We start from the raw sequence: 20,723 nt of genomic DNA, 5'->3' as shown, positions 1-20,723 counted from the left end.
TTAACAAAGGACATAGGTACAGAGAAACTAGACAAGCTGGAGCCCTCAGTCTAGTCTTCCACAGTACATGTGGACATTTTAATGAAATTTTATGACATGGAATATAGACTTTAAAGGTAACAAGTATACAGGTGTAAAAAACAATTGCTCTAAGTGCTAATAGGAGCCATGAATCCTCGGTTTTAGTTTTGATTTTTCCACCATTGTTTGTATGACCTTGAATAAATTGGGTAGCTAGAGATAGGAAGGAAGAGACAGAAAGAGAGAAGGGAAAGAAGGGAGGGAAGGAGAGAGGAGGGCCAATGCTATATAACTTCTCATTTGAAAATGTTCTATTGTATATGTACATTTTCAAAAGATCTGTAAATTACAAGTACAGAGTTATACTATTTCATGATGCTCTAATTCATCCTGATAGCTTCTTACAGACAGTAGAATTATGAATAAATAGAATTGGTGCTTTTGATATTAATTCATTCAATTTCCCTGTACTTCCTTTGAGTAACTTTTCTAAGCTAGAAAATTATTAAAAAATCAAAGAACCAATTTCATTTCTTATGATAAATAATTGATCATTATTAGATGATTTGAATACTTACTATAGGCCTTTGAGATTCAATTAGAATGACTGTTGTTAACATACACTTTTGTGTTACTCTAGGCTTAAAAGTAGAAAAAAAGTTTACATATAATTTTCTTCACATAGTGTTTACATTTGGAGTAATTTTCTCTGCGGCATTGTACCTGTAAATACCCTGAGAGTGTTCTAGCACATACAAGATGATGTCAGCATTTATGATTATTTTTATTATATGAAATTAACATTCATCATTCATTCAATGTATACTGCATAAGGATAAAGAAATGTTAAAGCAATATTTGGGTATAAGTTCCATGAAAAAGTAAGCATTTCCTTACATAAGATTGATGGTGGCTATCATCATTTAGTTTTCCTTTGAAAAGTACTGCTTATTATTGATTACAAGTATCATGGCAATTTCTGATAGAAATAAGAATCATAACTTAATGATCATGTCACTGAATTGATGTCTTTTTCTCTTTTTGTTTTTCAGGATGAGCGATTTCCAAGAGGTACTGGACTGGAATCAGGGACTCGTATCCAGTCTGTTCTTTGCTTACCAATTGTCACTGCAATTGGTGACTTGATTGGTATTCTTGAGCTGTATCGGCACTGGGGCAAAGAAGCCTTCTGTCTTAGTCACCAGGAGGTGAGCTCTTTAAACGCTGCATGTTAGAATTTTTAGTTGTACCTAGCTTACTGAAAGTGCTTGTTAGTATTGCTAAGTAATACTAAACTGAAAATACATGAATGAATATTTAAAATCACAATTTGCTTAACAGTGTTTTGATACTAATAATGATGATTCTAAAACCTGTTTCTGTTTAGAGAGGAAACTGGTTACGTAAGAAATATGGTCCTTTTGTTAAGTAAAATCCAGTATAACAATAAAAGGTATGCCATATTCTGAGTCATAGAAAGTAGTAGAATGACCTTGGAGATGTTTCGCACTCTGGTTGTCTTTATGTTTTCTTTAAAATGTCTTTTCCTTAGCTTGTGTCCTGAATAAAAGGCTCTAGTGTCAAATACATTTGAATTCCATTCACTATTCACTGAATTGGCTCATTAATACTAAAAGCAAATATTAACATGATATTTATCACATCCAGTATGAACCAATTCCCTTCAGTGGCCTAACTCCTGTCCACTTGCCTGAATGAACCCATCTCCTGCTACCCCACCTGTCCCTCACTCACTCCAGCCATGCTGCATCCTCAGGCAAGGCTGACAGGCTACTACTCAGGCCTTTGCATTTTTTCTTCTCTCCACTTATCCCCCTCACAGCCACATCCTTTGGAATTTCCTCAAATGTTGCCTTATCTATAACGCCCTCCCTGAACACTTCATGTACATTTGATTGGCTCCTATCCAGTATTTCTTTCCCTCTATCTGCTGCTTTTACTCTGTAGCACTTGTCACCATCTAGTATATTATATGCTATACTTATTTCCTTGCTTGTGCTTCTCCCTGAAGTACACTGAAAGCTACTCCATTTCTGTTATTTACTACAGTACCTCCAGCACCTAGAATAGTGCCTGGTACATAATAGACACTCATGAATATTTGTTGAATGAGTGAATAATAAAAGTAGAATAGCTAGTAATTTTGAGGAACTTGTTAGCTGATGTGTGTATATATATATATAAAATATATATTTGATTTTTACATTTTAGAAATATTTCATTATTTAAAGTGGTCATTAGATTACTTTTCAATAGCATTTTTGTTAAACTGAAAAATAATAATTTTGTTAAAATCATTGGACTACAGCTCTCTTAACAATCAGTTTGTTTTTCATTTTATTCAAAATTAAGATGAACAAGAGAACATTAAAGTCAATTAAATAGAAGGGGAAAAATATAAAAGAAAAACCTTGTAAATATTTGGTGCTTTGTGTTTGGAAAATGTTCAAAAGCTCAGTGACCTCAGAAAATTCTTCATATACATGTATGCCCCAGTCCTTTGTTGAGATGACAACATGTGACGAATAAAAGCTTGTTATATACATGTATAAAATACATATTATTACTTATAGGTATGTGTTTCTAATTTTTTTTAGGTTGCAACAGCAAATCTTGCCTGGGCTTCAGTAGCAATACATCAGGTGCAGGTGAGTCTTCGGGGTGTTTTTACAGGGGCTTCCTAAGGGAGAAGAATATTTTTAGAGCACAACATTGAAGACTGGATAGAGGTTAAGTCACCTAATGCCTTATTTTGGGACATTATAATATTCTATTATTTCTAGAAATTTTAATTTAATCAGTTATATTTACTTACTCCCTGCCTTAAATATTCTGCAATTACATGTGTGTGCATTCACATATATATGTATGTATAATGCATATATGTGTGTGTGTGTGTATATATATGTATTTATGCAATAAATGGCATATGTCGTGCTGAAAATCTAGGAATAATCTTCTACTGGAGTTGCATTGATATTTTTATGATTCCATTCCTTTTTTTTTTTTTTTTCTTTGAGACGGAGTCTCGCTCTGTCGCCCAGGCTGGAGTGCAGTGGCCGGATCTCTGTTCACTGCAAGCTGCGCCTCCCGGGTTCACGCCATTCTCCTGCCTCAGCCTCCCGAGTAGCTGGGACTACAGGCGCCCACCACCTCGCCCGGCTAGTTTTTTGTATTTTTTGGTGGAGACGGGGTTTCACCGTGTTAGCCAGGATGGTCTGGATCTCCTGACCTCGTGATCCGCCCGCCTCGACCTCCCAAAGTGCTGGGATTACAGGCTTGAGCCACCACGCCCGGCCGATTCCATTTCTTAAGTTAAATTTTCCTCTAAGTGGTCTATGAAACATTCTAACTTTAAGATATCTGGTTCTCTTGAAGATATTACCTAATTTAAAACTGACAAACTACTTAGAGTTTTACTGGTGGTTAGACTTTAAAGTTCAAGAACATGTTAGCAATATAGCGTTCTTTGTATCTTCTCCCTCTCTCTTTTAATTTTTTTGGTGGTGGTTTTATTTTTCTACTTCCGTTTCAGCAAATTGAAGCTGATGAGGGAGGAACTGTATGCTAGGAAGAAAAATCGAACTGTAGTATAATAGAACGAGTGGAAAGGACTCTTGAATTATCAAGTGTAGGTGGAATATGTGCTCAACTACAGTTTTTAGAAGTACAGTGTAAAGTAGTTCTAAAGAGGGACTTGGGTAGTCTACCTGGACCTGAATGGTGCTTCTATCACTTATTAGTTCTGAAGCCTCAGTAAGGTTTTTAACATCTTTATAACTCCATTATGAAATGTAACTTCCAAACCTATAATGTTTTTTGGTGCTTGAAACAATAAATATAAAGTGCTTAGAACAATGCTTAGCACATTTAAGTATTCAGTAAATATTAATGGTTATTGATATTATTATTACATTATAATCCAAGTGATTGTGTTAGGCCTTCTTTCAATAAATAAGGTACTTAGTATTCTGGAAGTTTTATTTTTAAATAAGCAGAAATCTCTTATAATTGTAGCTATTATTTTATATGGTAGGTATGCAGAGGCCTTGCCAAACAGACTGAATTGAATGACTTTCTACTCGACGTATCAAAGTAAGTGTTCATTTCTAGGGATGTAGTAGCTCTTATTAATCAACGGTTTAAATTAAGGGCAGCCTGTGGCAGAAATAGACTATCGTCTGTTGCAGCTGCTAACTGAAGATCCATCTTCACAAGTAGTCTGGGAAGAATGGTTAATCATTGTGGACTGTAGAGTTATATTCTCATTCGCGTTCACTCTAAAGTGAAGGATTGCAGATATATATGTGATTATCTTAATTTTCAATTTTGATGTATATTTTCTAAATAGACTCTCTTAGAATATGTTAAAGACACTAAATATCTCTATTTTTGCAGGAGAATACCGGCTGCAGTGGGAGGGAAAATGTTCTGGTTTATTTTTTTACAAAAAGTCATAATTGGTTTTTCTAATAATGTCAGTAAGTTAAACATTATTATTATTATTATTATTATTTACATTTTCCAAGGTATAGTATCTCAGTTATCATTTCCGAGAAAATGTTCTATTTCCCTGGTTTGGCCGAGAAAAATTCCCTTTGACTGAGAGTGGAAGCAATTATATAATAGATATTTATTAAATCACATATTTTTATTGCTTTTATTTACCACAGGGGACGTCGTCTATATGTCTGACCCATATAATTAATCATTGAAATCTAAAATATGCCCCAGGACATGGTAACTTTAGGGTCATGTCCTCCTCCAAGTTTACTAAACTAATAATGTAGTTTTTCCTCTGTGTCCTCCGGCAGCAATGATGACATGTGATATCTCACATGTCACTGTAAATGCACCTAACAATTTACCCGTCAGTAATTATTATTGATCCTCATTAATTAGTTTGAAGGTACTAGTTTATGTTACAGTTAGTTTTTGAAATAATAAAATTAAAGTAGTATGGGACTGAGAAAGCTCTCTTTGGATACCTAAGCCAACTAGATAAAGCACTACCTAGCCCGTGGAGTCTATCTTAAGAGTCCTTCTTTACATTTTGCATATATTACATGCATATTGATTTACATTTTTTCAGGTTTGCATTTTAGTATATGCACTATTTGCCTCTGAAACATTTACTTGCTGTTCATAACAGTGAATATAGACTCATATAAAGTCATTAGATCCTTAGCATTACTTGTATGCTGACATTTCTTCTCAAGGGAATTACATTACTTTCTCAGTACACTTTAAGTACTAACTTTCTCCAGTTTTCAGTGATAATTTATATTTAACTATTGATGAGATTTAGCACATTTAAATATTTTTATTTTAGATCAGCATTATTAATGAAAATATTAAATATGGTAGATGGAATTTTATTTCTGCATACTTTGTTAAATGCAACACACTTTCTATCTACACTGAAACTTGTCAATAAAATAAATACTGATTGCATTCTGTGGAATTATAGAGCCCTCACTCTAAGGTCAATGATGAAGTTTCATTTATCTCTTTAAAATAATATTACAGTACTGATTTTTTTTACCAAAGCACAAAAATCAAATGATATTTATGTTTTTTATTTAGATGTAGACAAAACCAAGAAATGTATTCGAAGTGTAATATGTACTGTGATCTAATAAAATTATTTACAGGACTTTTGTTTCTTTTTTTCAGAACATATTTTGATAACATAGTTGCAATAGATTCTCTACTTGAACACATAATGGTAGGTTGTTTTTGTTCTGAGTATGATTTTATTTAACCCTTAGACCCATGGTGCTAATATATGGCATAACATTTACACTTTTTTATCCACAGGCACTTTTAATATTATGAAAATGTGGTGCTTAGGAATTCACACCTTGTGTTTGTCACTTCTTTTAATTTTGGGGGAGTAAATTTGAGTAACGTTTTTAAAAAGCTCAGAGCTTTTCTTTATTAATGGAGAGCCAGACTTAGAAAAGACATTTGGTTTCTTTCTGTATTCTTCAAAACACCTCTTATATATGGGATATGTTAGGAATTCTCAATGGATTTTTTCCTGATCTTCAAGTTCATTCTGCTTAGTTCTAGTCTTAATTATTCCTCTCTCTTAGATGGCTGTGAGGCACTTTTGAGCCGAAAGCTGTATGACGTCGAGTTATAGGCACATTTCCCTATGCTGCTGAGTACTTTTAGGTCTCTAGTGAAACTTCTTTCAGAAGTGGCTTCTAGTTGTCAGAATGTGTGGGTGTATGCCACGGATGCCCAGGCTTTCTCGGTACCATTTGTGCCCCGTTACGTGCTTTAATAAATGCTCTTTCTCCTCCTCATTTTTCTGGTCCATCTCAAAATACAGTACCCTTCTGCAATAAAGAGTTTTCTCATCTAGCGATTTTATGTTGCATACTGATAAGATTTTTTTTTTTTTTTATTTGACAGTAAAAGACAAGTATGAAGTGTGCTTTGTGCAACGTCTTGTAGAGACAGGAAGTTTACTAAGGGTAATTAGAGAATAACACAGGTTATTAACTTCAGCACGTTCTTTCTGTGATAAGTTATTTCTATAGTTTTATCTAGACAAAAATAAAAGAATTGTACATTAAAATAACTTCTCTTGTTATGAAACAACTGAAGGAATTTGTAAATCAGTGAATACCTTTAAGAAAAATGTAGGCCGGGCGCGGTGGCTCAAGCCTGTAATCCCAGCACTTTGGGAGGCCGAGGCGGGCGGATCGTGAGGTCAGGAGATCGAGACCATCCTGGCTAACATGGTGAAACCCCGTCTCTACTACAAAATACAAAAAACTAGCCGGGCGTGGTGGCGGGCGCCTGTAGTCCCAGCTACTCGGAGGCTGAGGCAGGAGAATGGCGTGAACCTGGGAGGCGGAGCTTGCAGTGAGCCGAGATCGCGCCACTGCACTCCAGCCTGGGTGACGCAGCGCGAGACTCCGTCTCAAAAAAAAAAAAAAAAAGAAAAATGTAAAGTTATAATGTAGACTGACATCGAGCTTATACTAGGGGTACAAGAAGCACTTATTGCTTGTTCTTTGTATTATTAATATCTTCTTTTAAAAACAGCTTTATTGAAGTGTAATTTACATACTTTACAGCTCATCCATTTAAAGTGTTCGATTCAGTGGTTTTTAGTATATTCATGGGTATGTGCAGCTATCATCCATCAATTTTAGAACATTGTCGTTACCTCATAAAGCAACTTGGATACCCTTTTAGCTATTATCTCCTTAGCTTATCACTTCCTTACACCCCTATTTCCCCTTGCCTCACCAGCTCTAAGCAACCGTTGTCTACTCTCTTTGTCCATGAGTTTACCAATTCTGGGCGTTCTGTCTGAAAAGAATCACATAATATGTAGCCCTTTGTGTCTTGGCATCTCTCACCTAGCATACTGTTTTCAAAACTACATACTGTGCATGTGTCAGTGCCTCATTCATTTTTATGACCAAATACTATTCCATTTTATGGATATACGTACCACATTTAAAAAATCCATTCATCAGTTGATAGACATTTGGGTTGTTTCCACATCTTAGCTCTTGTACCTAGTGCTACTGTGAACATTCCTCTACAGGTTTTGGTTTGAATGCCTGTTTTCCATGGTTTGGGGTGTATACCTAGGAGTGGAATTGCTGGGTCATATAATAGTTCTGTGTTTCACTCTTTGAAGAACTGTAAGAACTGTCAAACTTTCTATGGCAGTTGCACCACTTTTCATTCCCAACAGCTGTGCACAAGGGTTCTGATTTCTCCACATCCTCACCAACACTTGTTATTATCTGACTTCTTCATTATAGTGGGTGTAAACTGCTATCTCAGTGTGGTTTTGATTAGTATTTCTCTAGTGACTAATGATGTTGAGTATATTTTCTTGTGTTTATTGGCCGCATGTATGTTGTCTTAGGAGAGATGTCTATTCAGAGCCATTGACCACTTTTTATCATTGGCTAATTAGGAGTTCTTCGTATATTCTAGCTATAACTGCCTTGTCTCGTAATTGCTTTGCTAATATTTTCTCCCATTTTGGTAGGTTGCCTTTTCGCTTTCTTGATAGTGTCTTTTGAGGCACAAAGATTTCGATGAAATCCAATTTAGCTATTTTTTTCTTTTGCTGTTTATGCTTTTAGTTTTATATCTAAGCCAAATCAGAGATCATGCAAATTTACTCAGATATTTTCTTCTAAGCGTTGTAGGGTTTTTAACACTTATATTTAGGTCTTTGATCTGTTTTGAGTTCGTTTTATATATGATGTTTGGTAAAGGTCCAGTTTCATTCATTTCCATGTAGCTATGAAGTTTTCCCCAGCACATCAGTTGAACATAAAATGTGGTTTTATTTCTGGACTCTTGATGCTATTCTGTTGCTCTATATTTCTGTGGTAATGCCAGTACATTTTCTTGATTACTGTGGTTTTGTAGTAACTTTTGAAATTAGGAAGTGTGAGTTCCCCAACTTTTCAAGATTCTTTTAGCTCTTCTGGGTACCTATCAAATACATTTAAGTTTTAGAAGTAGCAGGTCAATTTCTACAAAGAGATCAGGTGGAATGCTAATAGGAATTATGTTGAATCTGTAGAACAATGTGAAGTATTGCCATCTTAACAACTGGAAGACAATTAAGTCTTCTAATACATGAACGTGAGGCATTTTTCCATTTATCCAGATCTTAATTTTTTTCAACAGTGTTTTGTGGTTTTGGAGAATAAGTGTTGCTTTTATTTTGGCCAGTTTATTCCTAAGTATTTTGTTTTTAATGCTATTATAAATGGAATTGTTTTCTTAATTTTATTTTTTGATTTTATGCTGCAAATATATAGAAACAACATTGGTTTTTATATATTGATTATGTATCCTGCAAGCTTGATGAACTCATATATTAGTTCCTATAGTTTCTTAGTTTCTTAGTGGATATATATATCCAGTTGGAGACAGTTTTACTCCTTACTTTCTATTCCAGGTTGTTTTATTTCTTTTTCTGGCATGATTGCCCTGGCTAGAACCTACAGCACAATACTGAAAAGAAGTGGCAAGTGTGGACCTTCTTATCTCATTCCTGATCTCAACGGAGAAGCATTTAGTTTTTTGCCATCAAATATGATGTTATTTGTGGCTTTCTCATAGATGGCCTTTGTCAGGTTGATGAAATTCCCTTTTATTCCTAGTTTATTGAGTGTTTTTATCACGCAAGTGTGTTACATTTTGTCAAATAATTTCTGTGCATCAGTGTAGATGATCATATGGTTTTTACTTTTAATTCTATTGATAGTGTGTATTACATCAATTGATTGTTTTATGTTAAAGTAACCTTGCACTCCTGTGATGAATCTCAGTTCATTATGTTGTGTAATTTATATAGGAATTGCCTTAAATTTATAGAAAACTTGATATCTTCAGCACATGGAGTCTTCCTAGCCAAAGACATTTACTTATTTTCAGGTTTTTTTTTTTTTTTTTTAAATATTTCTTGAGTGAATGTGTTGATTATGGTCCCCCATAGTTAACTCATTTTTCCAGTTTATAGTCTTTAGTTTTCAAGATAGAGGACAGTGATTTATAATGCACAATAGTAGAGGTTCTAGTGGTTCTTCTTTTCCAGTTTGTACAGTACTTATTTCTTTGTGTCTGTTAATGTATTAGCTGCAACCTAATGAACACTGTTGAATGGAAGCAACAGAAATCAACAAGGGAATATATTGATTTTTCTTGACATGTGTACCTCCCACATTTCATTGGAAGCAACAGAAATCAATAAGGGGATATACTGATTTTTCTTGATGTGTGTACCTCCCACATTTCATTGGAAGCAACATAAATCAACAAGGGAATATATTTATTTTTCTTGATGTGTGTACCTCCCACATTTCATTGGAAGCAACAGAAGTCAACAAAGGGATATATTGATTTTTCTTGATGTGTGTACCTCTCACATTTCATTGCTATGTATATTTGCTGTGGATCCACAGCAGATATAATTGATCAATTTTAAAACATTTTCTTCTATTCCTAATTTTCTGTGAGTTTGCGTCTCATTTGGTGTTTGGTATTATCAAATTTTGATAAGCTATTTAAAAATGATTGGAGTAGACACCTGTATTATTACTCAACGTTGAACCACTCTTAAATTCCTGGCATAAAGGCTATTCAATTGTAATGTTTTCTTTATTCCTGGATTGGGTGTTAATATTTATTTCCAAGTTTTGCATCTATATTCATTCATCAGATTGCTCAATGTTTCTTTTTTTCTATCCTTGGGTTGTATCGGTATTGGGTTATGCTACGCTTATAAAATGAGCTAAGAAATGTTCCGTTCCTTTCTATGGTCTAAAGTGGTTTAAGTATACTTATTATTTATTCCCTTAATGTTTGATACCAATGTTTGTTCCCTTATTGTTCCCTTAATGTTTGATACAAATCAGCTAATAAGACCCCAACAAGATAATAAATGAAGCACATTTGTTTCCTTTTTTTTTACTCTTCTTATCCACTACCCTTACATAGTTTTAGATATATAAATATTTTTATATACTTCATGTTTCTTAAATTAATTTTTCATGATGCGTATAATTAAGAAATTAAGAATAATTAAGAATAATTAAGACCCCATTGGGGTCTTATTAGGGGTAGGTCTCTGACTCTCTTTTCAGTTTCTTCTATGACATTGGATCCTTCAAGTTTTCATTCACCCTTTTCTGCTATAATGTTTCTTGGGAATCTGTTATAGTCTTATAATGCATAGTAACTGGAGTTATCAAATGGTGAGCAAAGCCCTTCACAGCCTCTGTCCTCATTGATCTTTTAGTCTGTGGGGAGACAGACATGAGCCAAATATCAACATAACTGTGAAACTACAGTCAGAGTCAGGCCTATAAAGGAGCAACAGCCTCTGTCCTCATTGATCTTTTAGTCTGTGGGGAGACAGACATGAGCCAAATATCAACATAACTGTGAAACTACAGTCAGAGTCAGGCCTATAAAGGAGCATAACAGTGCTCTGAAAGCTCATGATGGGATCTAGTGGAGCTGGGGAGGCTGTGGCAAGCTTTCCTGATACTGTGACTTTGGTCTGGTGGTTGTGTGGAAGTTACACAGGCAAAGAGGAAAGAGGAGTCTACTTTAGGGGATGGGGGAACAGTGTGCTTCTGTGTAGAAAGGCCCTGGAAGGGCCAAGTCACTCAGGCCTGGGAGGGAGTTTTGAATTAAGGCTTGTAAGCTAGAAGTGTAAGATCAGATTTGTGTTTTGAAAAGATAACCCTGGAATAGAGGAAACAAGTGGGGAATGAGGTTAGACTTTTTTGAGGAACTTTTTGATAATATAGAAGATTTATTATTTTCAGACAAGCAAATCTGGGTAATTTTTTTTTTTTTCCTGAGACGTAGTCTCGCTCTGTCACTAGGGTGGAGTGCAGTGGCACGATCTCGGCTCACTGCTACCTCTGTCTCCCAGGTTCAAGCAATTCTCCTGCCTCAGCCTCCCGAGTAGCTGGTATTACAGGCACACACCACCACGCCTGCCTACTTTTTGTATTTTTAGTAGAGATGGGGTTTCACCGTGTTGGCCAAGATGATCTTAATCTCTTGACCTTGTGATCCACCCACCTTGGCCTCCCAAAGTGCTGGGATTACAGGTGTGAGCCACCACGCCTGACCAAATCTGGGTAATTCTTAAATTCCTAGGTGATCAGTTCATCTAGGTCAGTGCTTCTCAATGGGGCGATGCTGATTTGGGCAGAGCAGTTTCCTCTGGCACAGTGTCATCCTGGGCACTGCAGACCTGCAGCATCTTTAGCTTGTGAGAATTCGTAACCAACAAACATGCCTGCACTTATTTCCAGATGCCCCGCAGCCAGGCGGCTCAGCTGCTAGTTGGGAATCAATGAATTAGATATTCAAATCAATTTTTATACATGTGTAGGTACTTTATATTTCCTTTCTTATCTGAAAACATCAACTACTTAAATTAGTGTAGGTAATGAAAGAGAGGATTTACTGGCTCAGACTGCTGAAAAGCCATTGAATGTTCAGGCTTACATAATTAGTGGACAAGGGAGCTCAAATAATCTTTTCAGGAATATATCTTTCTCTGTTTCTCAGTTCAACTTACTTCTGTGTAGTCCTTATTCTCAGGCAGTTTCTCTTTACATGATGGCAGCAATAGTCCTGACAGCTGTCATCTTACATTTAAAATGAAGTTTTATATCAAAATCAATAAATAATCAGTGTTGATATCATATCACTCACTTCACCAACAAGATAATAAATGAAGCACATTTGTTTCCTTATTTTTTACCCTTCTTATCTACTACCCTTACATAGTTTTAGATGTATACATATTTTTATATATTTCATGTTTCTTAAATTAATTTTTCATGATGCCTATAATTTCTTAGATATCATTTACTAACAAGTGTTACAGTTGCAGTATAGTTTTAATGGTTTATTTGCTCCTCACTTTTTCTTGGACCCTGAGTCTTCCCAGTGTCTTTGAATTTTTTTCTATTTCTTTATTTTTGCTTGAGCCCATCTCCTTTTCTAAAATAGTTCACAGATAGTACATTTCTGAGTACTGTACCCTTCTTAAATATCTTTATATTGCCTTTATGCTAGTTTGACTTGGTAAAGAAATTTAGACTTAAAGTAAGTTTTCCTTAGAAATTTGAAGACTTTAATTTAAAATCTGAATTTAAAATCTACTGTTGTTCTAAAGAGTGTTGTTCCACTTACAGGTAAATGTATGCATATGTGTGTATACGTGTGTGTAGTGGGGGAGTAGAGGTGGCTTTTAGATTGACCTTCTGATGCTTGGAGTTTATAAATATTGCCAAAATATGTCTAGATATTTTTAACTCCTTTTCAGCATCTGAGGGTCATTTCAATGTTAAACCTTAATATTTGGGGAGAGTGAAAAGGTAAACATATGTTTAGAAATGCTTATCTTAAAACAGAAGCTTCTTTTTCCTTTTTTAGACAGGGTCTGTCTCTGTCACCTTGGTTGGAATGCAGTGGCACGATCTCTGCTCACTGCAACCTCCGCCTCCCCAGCTCAAGCCATCCTCCTACCTCAGCCTTCCAAAAGTAGCTGGGACAACAGACGCATGCCACCATGCACAGCTAATTTTTGTATTTTTAGTAGAGACAGGTTTTTGCCATGTTGCCCAGGCTGGTCTCAAACTCCTGAGCTCAAGCAGCCCAAGGGCCTTGGCCTCCCGAAGTGCTGGGATTACAGCGTGAGCCTCTGCACCTGGCCACAGAAGCCTTCTTAATGTCTATAATTGTTTGTCTGTTGATTTTTTTGACATATGAAATAATATTATCCTTAAACAATAAAAACTTTTATCTCTTCAAGTATGTATACCTCACATCTTCCTCTTGCCTACTAGCATGCTAATGATTGTGATAACATATCTTTGTCTTGTTCTTAACTTTAGTATCTTAAGGCAGCGATTCTGTTATTTTACCATTTGGTATAATAAGGACTGTTGTTTTGAGGAAAGGATTATTACGTTTTCTATATATTCTTTTATTGCATTTTACTAAAGTTTTTATCATTAATGATTTTGCTGAATGGCATCACATGCTTTTGTTTTTGCGACGGGGTCTTGCTCTGTCACTCAGGCTGGAGTACGGTGGCACGGTCATAGCTCACTGCAGCCTCTGCCTCCTGGGCTTATGAAATCCTCCTACCTCAGCCTCCTGAGTAGCTGGGACTTCAGATGCATGCCGCCATGCCCGATTAATTTTTATATTTTTTGTAGAGACGGGGTCTCGTAATGTTGCCCAGGCTGGTCTCAAACTCCTGGGCTCAACAGATCTGTCCACCTCAGTCTCCCAAAGTGCTGGGATTACAGGCATGAACCACTGCACGAAGGCTCATCACACGCTTTTTGACTACCAGGAAGATAATCTTGCAGATTTTTCTCCTTGGTCTTATTGCTATTATGAATTATAATAGACTTTATGCTACTGGAGAGTTCAGAATAAACTATGTTTTCAATATTGTCATATTTGTTTAATTATTGCTAAATTTGATTTGGTTGCATTTTTATTTATAACTTTTCTTCTGTTTCAAAAGTAAATCTGTCCATGATTTTCTTTTTTATAGTTTCTTTGTTAGTTTTCAGTATCAGTGATACGGCGTACATTGTAAAAACAACTGGAAAAAATTGTTCTTTTCTGAATGTAGATCAGTATAAATTGTATGGGAATTTGTTGACGATTTTTAAAGAACTCGTATTTGAAGCCATTTGAGGCTAGTGTCTTTTTTGGTAATTTTTTGATAGTTTTTGAATTATCTTTATGATTCTGGTTTGATTTACATTTTTCAACACCTTCTAAGCTTATTTTCTGAAACATTGTCCATTTGATCCAGATTTTCAACAAATATTAACGTATTTATGCCAAAATATTTATTAAGCAACTGACATTACCCCAGACACTACAGATACAAATTTCACTGAACATAATTTAATCTTTAATAATGCAGGGTCATTCTTGTTACTTAATAATTTAAAATCTCAGGGGTGTGTGAATTAGATGAGTGATTCTTCTGTATTTGCCAACGACTCAGCTCCATCACTCTTGTCCTGCCTTTGTGTGATTCATTTTTCCTCAAATATGTATTGAGAGTTTTGGGTTATAGAGATCTTACATGTTCTAAGCCAGGGGTTGGTTGGCAAACTTTTTTTGTAAAGGGCCAGATAGTAAGTTGTTATGCTTTGTGGGCCATACTCTCTTGCGGCTACTCAACTCTGCTGTCGTAGCAGCCATAAAAAGTACAGAAATTAATGAACGGGGCTATGTCCCAATAAAAATGTTATTTATATTAACAGGCAGGGGGCTGGGTTTGGACCACAAAATTTAGCTGGCCCTAACTCAGCCTTCTTCTTGGCATTTGGAATACTGTGAGAAAAGAGAAGTGGTTTCTGCTGTTTATATAGTTCACAGGCTAAGGGAGGTGAGGCGTAACCTAGAGGTCCTGATACTAGGCAGTATACTCAGTCCCTGCAGAGTGGGCACAGCCAGTATTTGTCGGGTGTATAAATACAGTTCTATAGGAGCAGTGAACACAAAGGTGTAATAGTGTAATCGTAGGATGAAGACAGTTTCCTAACTTAGACTTATTTTTATTAAATCAATACTTTTTATATGAGATGCTGTATTTTCCCCTGACTGCAAGGTTCCTCTTGCAAAGACTTTGTGGTGGCTGTTTTATGCTAAGGATGAATTCTTTTTCTCCGAGGAATAATTTCATGGCTATGATCTGGATAGTTGAAGTTACCAAAATTCTCGGTATAGGTAAATACTGTATTAATGACACAGCTGTAGCCGCAACCCACTCAGGACAGTAGGATATGTTAGGCATTGAAGAAATATTTGTTGAAGGAAATGGGAGCACAAATGAGTGATGAAATGAATACGTGGTTTCCATTTAGAAATGGAAAAGCATATTTGTTATAAAAGCATGGGCCATGAGAACAGCTAGTATCAGTTCAAATACTACTACCATTTACTATTCATGTAATAATGCGGCAAGTTACTTCTTAGTGCCTCAATTTTCCTAATATGTAAAGTGGGGAAAAAAATTTTCCTGAGTTAATATTGTTATTGTGAGGAGCAGGCAAATCAATTTATATAAATTATATAAATGTGGCTGGCACATAGTAAACACTTAATAATCTGTACAAATTTTTATTAGACAGTACATCAAATGAAAGTCAGCTAATGCAAATATGAAAACCATGTATCTCCTTAGAGGTTATATTTCATAGTTTTTACAACTGCTGCATCACAGACACCAACTAATCAGAATGAATGCTGGTCGTAGTGCTGACAGAGGCTCAGATCCAGGCACCAGGGAAGGCCTGAGAGATTCTGGAAGAGGGCCTGGGATGGCAGAAGGGCACTTGGGAAGTTAGGCCAGCAGCTGCTTACCAACTGAAACAGAAGTGTCAGTTGGTATCAGAATACACGACTGATATGCTTCCCTCCAGCACAGTGGTATGGATGCGTATCAGCTGTGTATTCTGTTGGGATCTGTTAGTATTAGCATATAGCAATGACTTTTAGATCATATATATGTAATATTTATATACTTGTATATTTACTTACCTATAATGCTAATACCAACCAATTAGAGTGTAGGACAGCTGAAATTAATACTTACTTTATGATAAAGTTTACCTGCAAGTTCTTTGAATTTCTCATTGCCTTACTCTTATTTTGTCATTTGTCTTTAGATATATGCAAAAAACCTGGTGAATGCCGACCGTTGTGCACTTTTCCAGGTAGACCATAAGAACAAGGAGTTATATTCAGACCTTTTTGATATTGGAGAGGAAAAGGAAGGAAAACCCGTCTTCAAGAAGACCAAAGAGATAAGGTACAGCTAGAAGTAGAATGTCCTATCCTCTTATGATAGATGTGCAGGTGTTCTGTTACCCATTTTTCTGTGCCTATTCACAGGTATGCTGACAATACTTGTCATACTGTGATATCATTCCCACCAGGACCCGCCTCCTGAAGGTAGTACTTCTGGGAATGACATTGCAGTCAGTGCCAGAGAAACCGCGCCTAGGAAGCTTTAGCGTCACTCCTGGAAATGCCGTCTTCCGGAGGCGGTCCTTTTGGAAATCATGTTGGAAAAACTTTCTAGTGCTCCCAGGTAGGTAAAGGTACACTCCATCTGGAATCTGCAGGTTTTCCCATGTCCAAGAGGAAAGGTGTGCTTATCCAATTCGGCCTCTACCTCTTCCCAACCTATGGCCTGTCTCAAAGTCCAGACAGTAGTAGAAATTGATCTGGTATATTTGATGACTTAAATACACTCTGTGACTGATCAGTTGTTTTAATCAATCATATAGCACACTTGTGTTGCATCTCGAAACTAAAGTCTTTGTTTTTTTAAGTGGCAACCCTTGTCGCTTAAATGAACAGAATGGAGTTTATTTTGTTGATGGAGGCATGGGGGCTTGCTCATATCGCACCTGGAAACCTACAGAAGGAGCACTCTGACAAAATGTTTAAGAATCAAGCTTAACATTCAGAAGCTGAGAAAATAATTTTAGACATTTGCATTTCTTTTGCTTTATGTGTCTTATTTAAGTCATTTTCTGTATAATGCCATAAAGTTCTCTGGTAATAACAACATTCTAGTAAAGCACTGTGTCTTCTTAATTAAGGATTGCTGTTTATTTGGACAGTCTATCATAAAAGGAAACTAGTATCAAGGAAACTCAAAGTGTGCCCCAGCATGGGGCCCCACCACCGTCTGCCTCTCAGCACTTCCTGTATATTCCATATTCCTGTAACTCTCATTTATAGGCACTATATTGGTACTTGGGTTTTGCAATTGTTTTGCCTGTTTGTTGTTGGTTTTTTTAATTGTTGCTAGATCTCAGTATAGCAATCTGGATATAGTCATTTAGATAAGTCATTTCTCTTGCTGGAGATTTGAGTGTTTCCTAACACTACTGGTATTGATTTAATTTTGAAAATAATGATTTTAAAGCCTGTGTTTATAAGCATAAGAAAAACAGAGTATGATTTACTGTAACTCTCAGATGACTGGTTAATGGCAGCCATTTATGTAAGGGCTGCTTCTTAATTGTGGCTTCCACTGACCATAGAAAGCAAACCACAGAGAGCAGGAACAAAAGTTCAGACTGCTCTCAGACCAACGCAAACAAGCATAAATCATCAAATGGATTCTGATACCCTTTGCTCATGGCAATCTAATTCATTATGTTTATGTTGTTCAAAGCCCAAGAAAACCAGGAAAAAGACAACCCTGAGTTGCGTGCAGTGTATGGTTCACTCTTAAGGGTTTTAAGTAGATTCTCTTTTGTGTGAACTGTCTTTCGAGTTTTTCTGATAGTCCTCTAGCTTTATTTCAGTAATGGTGATTTCCTATAATGTGGACAATGTAATAATATGGAAATGATTTTTGAACTATGTAAAAAGTAGATATTGTGACTTGTAGACATCTTTCTTAAGGAAATTTTGAAATGAGTGCATGTGTGATGATAGTATAATAATGAGAAACATATAAGTATGAAAATATTTTTACAAAGGAAAAATACTGATATTAGATACAAAAAATAGACAATCCTTGTATTTCGATTATTTTAAAATTTAACAAATTAGGTAAAAATACTAGAAGTTGTACATTGTGTTATTTCTGTATAGTACGTGCATTGCAAACACCATAAAATTCAGTTCTGTATAATATCTCAAGCTCATGCATAACCTGTGAGTTTGGTTATATGTGTGGTAGAAAGCACAGTGATAGAGACCAGCATTCTAGCTTGCCTTGTGCCACTGATATTTTATGAATGTTGGCAAATTGCTGAACCCATATAAGCCTTCGTTCACACTTCATTGAGAATCCACTAAAAAAATTTATGTTGAAGCATCTTGTAAATTATAAGGTACTTCGCAAATAGAAGAGATGATTATTGTTCAGAGCAGGAGGATACTAGCTGATTGTTTGATCTCAATTTGTGAATTAATATTTTAAGGTTCTCAGGTGGTTACTGTGTAATGTTTCCCTGCTTTATGTTTACATATTTTATAAGGTGATTTTCAGAATATGTAAATATAAAACGAATACATGCATTTAAGTAAAACAGTGCTTTTAATTCAATATTGTTAACAATGGAATATTTTTGAATTATTCTACAGCATCCATATTTGAATTAGCATGTCCTTCTCTTTTACATATGCAGATTTTCAATTGAGAAAGGAATTGCTGGCCAGGTAGCAAGAACAGGGGAAGTCCTGAACATTCCAGATGCCTATGCAGACCCACGCTTTAACAGGTAAGAAATAGCTGATTTTGACACTCCATTGATTTCTCCTGTGATGTCCCACTCAGCTGAAACCTCTTCCATGGAACCTGAGTTCTCCATGTCCCGATTCAGTTCTTTCTTCCTTAGTTTTCTTTTTTGAACCAACTCTGCTATCAATAGTCAGTATATTCAGATATTTATAAAATGATGGATTCTAATCCACTAATGTATAATGATATCTAGATAGAGGAGTTTAGAATGTTATAAAAATAACTGATAGGCGGAAGTTCTAATTTATAGAGCTACTGTGGGACTTTTTTTTCATTACAGTGTCATGATTTTGTAACGAACATATTCTCCATCAAATCATATGCTCAAAGGCTGCAACACATAGTAAGAAATTTGCATGCTTTTGAGATGAGTAAGTCTAGCTTTGAAGCACTGTTGTGTCATTTATTAGCTCTCAACTGACCTACCATAAGTTACTTAATCTCTCTGAGCCTCAGTTTCCTCCTCTTTAAGATGAGTATGATAATCCAATTTTGTTGCTGTTGTTTTAAGATCACAGATAATATTCGTAAAAGGTCTGGAAAATTTACCCAACCCAAAGTAACTTAAGTTGCATCTTTTATTGGATATTATTGAAGATGGATATTAGGATGGCTTATAAAGATTTTTTGTTTTGTTCTGACTTTCTTTGGAGAGTTGCAAACCCAGTTATGCAATCTGATTTTAATAAACCTCTAGAAATGGAAAGTCTCAGGATTGATGCTATGACTGTTAAGAGTAATATTTACGTAGTTTGACAGCAGTGTTTAGTTAATCCCAACACGTGGTTTACTTTAAGAGATAAATAACATAAGCAATAGGAAGTTTATTCAGGTATTTGATCAACTGATGTCAAATATACACAACTCATATAAAAACACAGCAATATTCTAGTAATATATACTGTCAATAAATTAAAAGTACACTGAAAGTTTATTTTTTTCCAAAAGTCCAAGCTCATCATTTAGTACTTAAAAATTAAATATATTTGCATATCCTTATGTCAAATCTTTATGTAAAAATGTATGAGTCAGACTGTTCAGAAAATGGAAATGCAAGCACCAGATTAGGAGAAAATGTTTGTAAAACATATCTGACAAAATACTTATATATAAAAACTCTTCCAACATACCAATGAGAAGATAACCCAATTTAATACAAAGGGCAGATGATTGTAACAGACAGTCCACAAAAAGAGATATACAACTGATCACTAAACACATGAAAAATGCTCAAAGTGAGGGCAATATAAATGTAATTGACATGAGACCTCGCTGTACACCAGCTAGAATGGCTGTGACTTTAAAACATTGGCATTAGCAAAGATTGGCCAGGATGTGGAGAAACGAGTACCCTCATACATTGTTGGTGGGAATATATAATGGTACATCCGCTTGGGAAAACAAGTTTGCACTTTCTTGAAAAGTTAAATATACACTTACTGTACAGTCCACTAATCAGGTCCACTTCTGTTTACTACAAGAAAAATGAAAACATATGGTGCTACAGGGACTTGTATGCAAATCTTCAAAGCAGCATTATTTATATTTGCCAAAACTGGCTATTAAAATAATATTGTCCAATAATTGGTGAATGAATGAACAAAATACGATATGTCCGTTCAATAGAGATATAACTCAGCAATGAAAAGGACTTAACCACTAAGACGTGCAACAACATGGATGAGTCTCAAAAACCATTATGCTAAATGAGAGAAGCCAGGCACTGAAGACTCCCATGTAACTACCAACTGTTAGCTATATCACTGTTACTATGCAACTTAGTCCCGTTTTCCGAAAACATTTCCTCACAATGGGAGTCAGCAGGCTTTTTCTATTAAGTATCAGATGG

The 20,723-nt window shown here is 35.6% G+C and overlaps 1 protein-coding gene across 11 annotated transcripts in view; it reads left to right on the top strand.

Moving 5' to 3' along the window:
- PDE10A (phosphodiesterase 10A) overlaps window positions 1-20,723 on the top strand; it is a 665,278-nt gene that overhangs the window by 567,427 nt on the left and 77,128 nt on the right. For all 11 annotated transcript variants that reach the window (XM_021936902.2, XM_021936910.2, XM_021936903.2 and 8 more), the window contains 6 exons: window positions 1,074-1,229; window positions 2,640-2,690; window positions 4,079-4,137; window positions 5,719-5,770; window positions 16,275-16,417; window positions 18,762-18,854. In XM_021936902.2, the coding sequence (XP_021792594.2) occupies window positions 1,074-1,229; window positions 2,640-2,690; window positions 4,079-4,137; window positions 5,719-5,770; window positions 16,275-16,417; window positions 18,762-18,854 (554 nt within the window). The remainder of the gene's footprint in view (window positions 1-1,073; window positions 1,230-2,639; window positions 2,691-4,078; window positions 4,138-5,718; window positions 5,771-16,274; window positions 16,418-18,761; window positions 18,855-20,723) is intronic.

This window comes from Papio anubis, chromosome 6 (genome assembly GCF_008728515.1).
Source record: "Papio anubis isolate 15944 chromosome 6, Panubis1.0, whole genome shotgun sequence".
Taxonomy (NCBI): domain Eukaryota; kingdom Metazoa; phylum Chordata; class Mammalia; order Primates; family Cercopithecidae; genus Papio; species Papio anubis.
The sequence above is the reverse complement of the archived record's forward strand: the minus strand, read 5'-3'. Positions and strand labels throughout refer to the sequence as shown.